Source organism: Buceros rhinoceros, unplaced genomic scaffold, assembly GCF_000710305.1.
Source record: "Buceros rhinoceros silvestris isolate BGI_N320 unplaced genomic scaffold, ASM71030v1 scaffold18552, whole genome shotgun sequence".
Classification (NCBI taxonomy): Eukaryota; Metazoa; Chordata; class Aves; order Bucerotiformes; family Bucerotidae; genus Buceros; species Buceros rhinoceros.
In genome coordinates, this window is record NW_010400967.1 from 45168 (window position 1) to 54797 (window position 9630).

Here is a 9630-nt window from a genome sequence, read left to right on the forward strand (position 1 = left end):
CTACTCCTAAATTAATACAAAATGACCCTTCAGAGCTCCAGCATGGGTTTCAAGTACCTTTCTGATACAATGCTGTGCAGCTTCAATTTTACTACAAATGCAGCACACAAACATCTGTGGCTCTTCTATGCATGAAGACAAAAAGGGGCTGTGGGGGGGTGGTGGTGGTCTATCGCAGGCTGGGAAGAGCCAAGATCACTATTTCCAGGATTTCTTTATAAATAATTTTATGAGACAACGTCAGAATTGGCATATATATCAGCCTTGGTTTACAGTGCACAAAATGGATCTTCCAACTATTTTTCCATATACTGCCTTCTGAGGGTACAGTAAAATTGGATGTGCTTCATGTTTTTTACCACTCAGCTTATTTTCTTCGAACATATGTGTTTACTTCTCAAACTGAAACAGTAATCTTGCCATTGTCTTTTGTAATCCATATTTGTAATAATGCAACATTGCTGACATTGCTAACAAACCACTGAGTTTACTGAGCAAAGGGGACCACTCTGACAACACTGCTTTGATAACACAGCAAGTACATGAGTTCATGAGTTCCACGGGAGCAGGACTGAAGGGGCTAATCTTTTTCTCTACATGAGTATTTGAAAATCCTTTTCCTGTTGTGTACCAAAGCACTTAAGCAAATACATAAAACTAAGCTTAGGTTAATTACTGATTATTTAAGTAAATGCTAACAGATTTTGCTGACTAGCAACGGTCTTAGAGCAGGGGCTTGAAATCAAACCTGTGTTCAGTAGATCGAAGACTAACATGTGACTCAATATTGAAATATTCCCTCAATCTTAAACTCACAAAATGAAACTCCAGTTCTCCTAAATTCAGTGGAAAAAGTCCCTATGTCTCAAAAGGGTTTCTGACACTGGTCTCAGTAAGAGTTTCGCCTGAACCGGGCTATGCAATGGACCCAAAAGTTCTTACGGGAAGGTTAATATGAAGGAAAACAAACATGTGTTTCTGTGGAATTTGTTTAGGTGCAAGATTTTTGACATTACTGAAAACAAGCCTCCTCCTACTAGTAAGAGAAGCACCAGTATCAACTCCCCACCCCCCAGATGGGGGAAATAAACTGATGCCTATCACTTCCTAATATCCCACCTCCAATACGGAGCTATTTTAGGACTCAGCCTTTGAAGGAAGTCCTTTGTTCACTTAGAAAAATAAATATAAATTATTTTCTCTTTACCTGCACTGGTGCCTGCACCGGTTGTGAGGTCCCCACCCATCAGGCCACCTGGGAGGTTGAAACGAAATACTACAAGTGAGCACAAAAATTTATAACAGGCAAACTTTAAAAACATTTTTTCCAATAGCTGCCACTGATTTCCTCTGACTTCAGCAGGCATCAGATCAGACCTATAGTTGTAAGATTATAATGTTAAATGTTACCCACCTTTCAAGGACAAAATGAAAAATCAATTATATTTTAAAGTTATGTATAATAGTCCTTCATTTGAAAACTACCTATTAGTTTAAACTATTTAGTTCTGTATTAGTCAGAAAAGCAAAGCTTCAACATGAGATTGGAAGGAAGAGACTGGAAGTTCCTGGACAAGAACATAACAGAAGCTATAATATATATTCACATAGCTTTTCATTTTAATTTCCTCAGCCTTTCACAGGCATTCACCTTAAGATCTTCTCTTTGGGGGACCTCAGATGGTTCTTTGAACCCGGTATACTTAAGGATCTTGATGTAGCTTTAGCCAGACAGACTGAACTTAATTCCCATTTATCCTACTCAGAGGTGAGCCCTCATCAACACCAGAGCAAAGTACAGCCTCTTGCTATACATGGCACTGAAGTACAGAGCTCATCTAACATACACACATCAAGGAACTTGTGAATGCAGCATAATGATAAATTCTGCACTTAGCCTCCAGAATGATGATTTAAGTAACGAGCATTCTATTTTACTTGCTTCAAATTGTGTTGGCTACATTTTCTCCTCTGACCCCTTAAGCTTGCATGAATTAAATAGACAAGCTGCCTTTTTACAAAACAACAAACTGTCTGGCCTTTTATCCTTTATTGATTTCCTTTAATCTTAGTCAATATTGAGCTTTTTTTATAACTTTTTTTTTTTTTCATTCGAGTAAAGAAACCCCTTTGGCTCTTTTGACTTCTCAACACAGCACAGCCACAGTTTGGGCAAACTGTTGTGACTGGTAAAAGCATAGTTCTTGTTTCTCAGAGCACAGTTTAAAGTGTCAGAAGCAGCTGATATTTAAAGGGATGGGACTGAGCATGGCCTACCTGTGTTACCTGCACTCGGAGGCCGATGTGTCACGCCAGGAGACATGCTATTTCTTTGCAAAGAAGGATGAGCCAGCGGCAAAAGATTGGGGTTTCCCAGTGAGCTGACTGGGTTACTGTACACCAAACTGTTGTGGTTGGACACTGGGATAGAAACTGGCATCTCAAAGTTTGGTGGTGGAACAGCCTGTAGAAGCAAAAAAAGGAAACAAAGACAAGAATAGTACAGAGGCACAACAGCTTTCAAGTACAGTTATTCTATACTTACTTCAAATACTGCGTAGTTGGTGCTTAAGATATTTACACTTGCCCCCCTCCCCCAAGAGTCAAGAGAAGAGTTTCAAAAGAGTTACTGAAGCTTTTAAATATGATTTTTCAAATCGTGATTCCATCTTCCTCTAATGCAGCTTGTGCAATTACTTTGTGAGAACTGGAAAGATTTTTCTTTTTTTTCTTTTTTTTTTTTTTTTTTTTTTTTTTTTTTTTTTTTTTTTTTTTTTTTTTAAAAACAAAACCCATCTTTATGAAGCTTAATTTTCTTATTCTTTCATTCTGTGAAGTTGTAATTGTTTCACTTGTGATATCTTAATCTAGTGTCACAGATGACTGCAAGATCAAAGGTGCATGATTATGATGACTTCATCACATGGAGGAAAATTAGAAGGAGTGGAATGCAAAAGGGAAAGCTTTAATTTCAGCTTCTGTTGCTTTAGCAACTAGAATGATCCCAGATCACATTAAAGGCACAAACACAGTAAATTACTTTTTTCAAAGTTTTGATCTTAGCCTGGAAGAGCTTAAAAGAAACAAAGTTCTACTCAAGGACTGGTAGCAAACACAAGAACTTTAGATAAACACCTGCCTTTGGGTTCTTCATGTTTGCTGGTTTTATTCTGTTTTGTTTCTGGGGGTGGTGGTGTTTGGTGACGCCTTTCCAATGTACTGTTTTCACACTTTAGGGCAGGATCATCTCCCGAGCCACCCTCCTTTGCAAGAATCACTTTCAAAAAAGAACCAAAGTATTGACCACTCTGTCAGAGGGTGCGAGGTGAGGGTGAGATTCTCGTTATGCCCTTAGAAAGCCCAACTCAGTTTTTCTTCCTTGGTTGATGAGTTTGTTGTTTGGGGTTATCTTGGGTGGAAGTTGCCTGAATTTCTTTCAAATTTATGACCCTGGCGTCATTAAAATACATTAGAACTCCATATTTAATTTAAAACAATTAATTTCTTGCCTTTGTGAAAAGAAATTAAACTTTTCAGAATCACCTGACAGCATTTAAATTTTAAAAGTTCAGATGCCTGAATCCAAATGAAGTACCCCTTAATCTGCCATTTCAAAATCTTACGGGCTTCGAAAGTCTAAAAGCATCAAAAATTCTTTAAACCAGCCTTGTAACATCTTCAGAAGGAGGAAATCACAGATTTTCGTTTTGTTCTTGGCAGTTGTAAGTGCTGGAAAATCTTTACGGACCTGGAGGGAGTATGTTGAGAGCTGGACACATAATCTGCTGTGTCAGGCAACAGAGGCACCCTGACCTTGTGCCACCCACATCTCTTCTCTGGCTGGTCATTGCTGTTGGATGTGCCCTGTTTATTACAGCACTGGCCATCAAATTGCGGTTATCCTTTAAGTTTTTTTTTTTTTTGTCCTCTCCCCCCTTTCTAGGGCCAGACATAATTTTGCTCTAAATATAGAGGAATCACTTTACTTAATGACTGAAACACAAAGCAAGATTTTAGTTTTAGGTACGATGTGAAGGATACATTACAGAAATGCCTTGGGACTTATTTCAAAGTGTTAATTTAGCTCTGAAACCCTCTGTGTAGCCCATGGCCTTATTTTGCGAGAGATGGCCATAGCACAATGGCTGAGATCAGAAAGGACTCTTGAATGGATGAACCTGCTGGTACTGCTGCACACTGGGACATGCTTCCCTTTGTTGAGAAGCTGAAGTGCACCCCAAGGGCCATATTCTCCGTAGAGCTGACTGGTTTAAGTAGAGGTGGGAAGGGAAGGAGAGGTGTCTTGGGAACGTATGTATTCAGTGTGCAAGGAGGAAAACTGCATGGGCTGCTAGGTCTGTGTAGGGACCTGAAACATACTAATGTTTGTGTATCAAAATAGAAAAAAAAGAAGAAGAAATGATTACATGATGAAAAATGTAATTGCTGAAGAACGTTCTTTATTTCTTTCAGGAGAAACCTTTTTTTTTGCCTGCAGATGTTCTTATAGGTGAAGTCCAGCTTGCTAGCTGCATGTTTTTCAAAGGAAAATTCACAAAGTACATAGCACAAGGAGTACCAGTGCATGTCATGACTGAGGTCTAGGCATCTTGGAAATAGGCTCATATAGCGCTATCTGAAACTTTTTGTCAGCCTGAAGGTATGTTTTGAAGCAAGACATTCTCTTCACTGTCCACAGAAGGATGGATGAGGTTCCCAATTCCCAAGAAAGCCAGAAAAGCATGTCTGCTCCTGGTGCTCAAAGTCAGCTGCTGCTGGTTTCTGATTTTTCAAAAGGTTTTAGCTAGTGGATCCACATGAGTGTAGATGTCTGAACTTCACCTCCAGCCTGATGTGAGACATGAATAAGCCAACATGGAGTCTCTCATTATTGCAATGCTCAGGGTGGTGGTGGAGATCTCTTTGCCTGGTGGCTTTGAGAACAGGATCCTGCCTGTTTGAGTGCCAGCCCATGTAAGATCAAGTGTTACTCACCATGGAGCGCTTTGCGCAATGTCTTCTTCACCTCTGTCATGACATCTGTGAAAACTGCCCTATGAGCCTTGGTAGTCACCAATATTGCCTCTATTTTCTTAACTTGTTTTCCTAATCTCAGTTTCTGTTATCTAAACTAAAACATGGGTACAAATGCAAACCTGACGGTCTTGCTGATCCTCAGCAGGCTTGTCTGGTTTCATTGTTATGCTCTTTCTTTCTTCCATCTACAAACCAAACCCTTCAGGGGCTGGAATCTTCTTTTTCTACATTACAGCACAAAAGAGCTCCAGTCTTGCTCTTGCTCTTGCGGCTGCCAGTCTTGCTGGTCATGACTGAAACAGTCATTTAGCTTTCACCTTGTAATTTTAAAAAGAATTTTTTACACTAGTTCAATTATTTTCTTAATTTCTGTGGTAATGGTTTCATTTTCACCCTTTTACCTACTGTCCGATATACTTCTCTCTATTTACAGAGTACTTCACAGGCAATTTGATCAGGGCGAAGTCAGTTTACTCTGCTTTGCAGCACAAAACACACAGTCTCTGGAATATAGTAGTGCTTACTTCTTCTCAGCAGCCAAAGGTTAGAGAGGTTTGTCTGGGTAAGCACCAGTATTAAACAGTAAGTCTCTAGCTACAGTTCTGCTCTGGCTGCCCAAATTTTGTTGCAGTCTTATATGTCCTTCTCTGAAAACTGCAGCCTCCTGCAGATTGCCCAGTCATTCCTGGTGGTAGGTCACAGGGTGTATCTATTCCAGCTAGGCCTGACGGACGTGAAAGCTCATGTTGCACTTGCGTAATATCTATCTTAGTAAATTAAAACTTGCCTAGGAGCTGAGGCCATCTCAGGCCACAGGGCAGTTCATGTCCACAGTATTAAGCTTTCTCAACTTCAAAACCATCATGACTACATTTAAATTGACAATTGGGAATTGTTTCTGGCCTGGGCAAACAACCAAACAGAGCTAAGAAATTGCCTGGGAGACCGTTATTTGGCCGGTGCCAAGAGCATGCCAGGGAACGTTCAAACAGCTTAGGGCATAGACAAGCACCTCCTGCTGCCTCCAGGGGTTCTTTGCCATTTGCTAATTCACTAACACAGACAAAGCCTTACTCTAACATGTATGCAGGTTGTCACATTTTGCTTTCATAATTTTTTTCCTGTCTTCTCTCCTTTAGACATGATTGCCAAAGAGGGCACATGGCTCACCTGAGAGGATACTGCCAGCGCACAGCACACGCTGTGCTAGATGTGCGCTCCACAAGCTGTGGTACGTTGTGCAAAGCGAAGTGGTGGGGACACAAAACCCTCAGAAATTAATGGTCTAGACATTCTGTGTTAAATATTGGTTTTATCCCTCCCATGTTCAACCAGGCCTTCATTTATTTGGAGATACTTATAGCTCCCTTCTAGTGGACTATTTCTGTTTCTTCCACTTTCAGCACTCTTTACTAAACATACAAATAAATGTCTAATTATTATCAGATGTTTTAGAACAATATAAACACTTATCCCCAGAAAATTATCTGAGGAAACATTATTGGCATTAGATGTTAGTAGCAAAAGCCAATTTTCTTTACAGTTGGCAGCAGCTCTATTCTGTTACAAGACCAGGCACAGGCATTACATTGTTTTATGTATTTTGTAAGCAGTGATTTAATGACTTGGTGACTTTTTGTTCAATTTTAATTTTTTCCCCCCAAATTTTTTGGCTGTTTTTGATGATCACAAATAAATGAATATAACCTCCCTGACCTCCCTGAAGTTATACTGATTTGAACAGTTAAGGACGTTATTGTACACAACACGATACGTAGCAATGAAAATATATATTATATTTACAAGTTTCCATTATGTACTAGCTTTGAGCTCCATGTTGCCCATTACGTCTCAGCTTAAGCCAAGAGAAGGCGCTCCTGTTGCATTAGGGGAGAACATCTACTGATTCATTCTTTTGTGGTAAGCAGCTTGATGGAGCACACAGACCTTGAGCTCTGAATGTGAAGTATTTAGAGAAGGGATATCCTGTCTTACATGAAAAGAAACACTAATGTTTTGCGGTTCTGAATCTCTGAAGCATCTCTGAAGTAATTTCACAAAAAGATAATACACTGTGCTTTGTAACATCCCTGCAAGGGAGAAAGTTATATTACACCCAAAACACAGCTCAGGAAACCAAGTTAACCACCAAGTTAATAGCTGAAGTAGGAATATATTTGACATTGAAAGGTTAAATTTCATGAAAGCCACCAGAGGGAAAGTCTGTCCATTTTTGGGAGGACAAAAGTCACATATGATGTTTAGATTAACTGTGTTGTTTCTAATTCCTAGAACTTGCTTACTTTTATAGAAAAAACAATTTTTCCAAATGCTTACAGAAGTAAGAAAGTGATAGAATTGACTACCATAGGAACGAGGTTTTTCAAAGGTGTTGTTTTTTTTTTTTTATGTCTTAAAGATTTCAAATGGTTATAACACATGCTCCTTTGCTGGAAAAAAAACAGGTAGAGAGACAGAGGATCTGACGGAGCATCCCAAACACACTTTTAAAGGTGGTAAAGTAACTTGGTTATCCACTATCTGATTGAAAATTCCATCACATGTTGATTTGAATGAGCCAAAGGTCATCCTTGAAAGAGGAAAGGAGTGGCAATTGGCAATATTTTGACATGAAAAAGGGTTAAGCATTCCAGCTTGTAACAGTCGTCCTAAATGTTGCAGTCATCATTTGTCAAAATGAGTTCCATCCTGAGAAAACAAATTCATACTGACCACTTCAGAGCTTTTTTCTCAGAGAAAAAAAGAAGCAAATAAAAAGAGAGGTAAAGCAAGATGGAGTATGTATGTACTCCTCCCTGCTATTTTATACACACAGTGGACATCCACAACCAGCTATTCCAAATATTGATTTATCAAATTCGGTGCCATTCTGGTCTCTAGGAAAATCTTTATTATTTATTGTTTTTAAATACATTTGTGAGAACTTCTTCAAATTTTAATTAACTTCAAAGAAAATCTTTCTGCTGAGAATTAATGGAAAGAACACTTAGATTGCATGAGATAGAATCAGCGCATCCTTAAAGAGGTATCCTTAGCTCAGGTATCAGATTTTGTATGCACAATTGACCAGCACTATAGAAGAGACCTTGCTCATTCTTGATATACAGACATCCTTTTTGCAACTAACCATACCACCTACATGTAGGAATGAGGAAAGAACACATCCAAATGATCTCTTTTGAGTAAGCAAGCAGTAACCTATGCAAATTCAGATGATTCTTCAGACCTGGGCAAATCTTTGGTTTGCTGCTTTCTCTTCCACACACATTTGGAGGAAGGGCCAAATATAACCTCCAACCCCCCACATACTTTTTGTTTGCTTTATAAATGTAATATTAAACATAATGACAAAGAATTCTCCCAGTGTACATCTTGTGCAAACAAAATAGCACATGCAGAGTTATTTCTCTTAGATATCTGGCAAGGCATATGACTGATGGTTAGAAATTTTGACTTGGTTAAAACAAAATTTAGCTCATGTTAAAGCATCAAAGAAATGTTGCTGAGGTCAAAGCAAATTCTCTGATAAAGCTGTAAAATCACCCCAACACACAAACATGTCTGAATCCTACCATTAGGCTCTCATGCAGTCTGTTTCTCTGCAGTGAGCAAGTAGCTGTAACCCTTCAGTGCTGCAACTGAGTTTAGCAGAGACACTTGAGAACTGAAGTGACACGCACAGAACATGCTGATTATGATATGTGAAGGAATTTCAGTTCTACATCATTTTTTCTGTATCACCACAGAAAGTATTCTGTGGGTTTGTTAGCCTGTCCACAAAGAAAGATTTCCATCTTTATCTTTTAGGTGTAATTTGGGCGAGTGGTGTGGTAAAACAGTTCTGTAAATTAAGTGAATATAATGTACATATTTATATTTCACTTCCTTCTGTAGGTTTCACCTGTAGTAGGCTTTGTCTGTGTGTTAGAGGTAGACACTTGGAGGAAAAATATGTTGTGTGAAACTTTCTGACCACAGTGTTTAATTATATATCGGGCTATTAAAGCCTGTATCCAGCTGAAATGTTTTCCTTAGGAAGCCAGAACTGAAAGGGTTATGGTTTGTTACTGCAGTTATCAGCGGACAGCCATCTAACCTTTGGTACTTACAGGTATTTTATGGCTCTTGATCATATTATCAAATTCTTCATTAATTTTTTTGTATTTTTCTTCAGTGCGTGGGGTGAGAGCGTAAGAGGAGTCAGGATCGGGGCTTTCACAACCTTTGTTTTCTTTCTTGTTCAATGCCTGCCAGGTTCAGAGAAATATCAAAAAGTAAAAAAAATGAAAGGGAGCTCAGAGTACTTACACATAATCTTTGCCTGCTGATCATTAGATCAATATCTTCATTAATTTTTCTGTACTTGTCCTCAGACTCAGGGCTGTGACCTACTGAGTCGTCTGCATCGGGATCTGGACTGTCACAGCCATTAAGTCCTTTCTTTCTCAACGTCTGAAATACATAATTTGTAAAGTTCAACCCTTGACGCAGGCTGCAAGAAAGACTCAGCAGTGTTACAGCAACACAAAGTGCCCAGCAGTGGAAGGCTTTACATTATGCTTTAGGGAAAAA

At 39.0% G+C, this 9630-nt stretch overlaps 1 protein-coding gene across 8 annotated transcripts in view; it reads right to left on the reverse strand.

The window, feature by feature from the left end:
• MEF2C (myocyte enhancer factor 2C) overlaps positions 1 to 9630 on the reverse strand; it is a 73977-nt gene that overhangs the window by 25251 nt on the left and 39096 nt on the right. For 3 of the 8 annotated variants that reach the window (XM_010132123.1, XM_010132120.1, XM_010132119.1), the window contains exons 3-5: positions 9367 to 9510; positions 2278 to 2464; positions 1208 to 1255 (exon numbers count right to left, since the gene is read on the reverse strand). In XM_010132123.1, coding sequence (XP_010130425.1) covers positions 1208 to 1255; positions 2278 to 2464; positions 9367 to 9510 — 379 coding nt within the window. Of the gene's footprint in view, positions 1 to 1207; positions 1256 to 2277; positions 2465 to 9167; positions 9306 to 9366; positions 9511 to 9630 lie in introns of all 8 variants that reach the window. The other 5 variants (XM_010132122.1, XM_010132121.1, XM_010132124.1 and 2 more) reach the window with 3 other exon arrangements.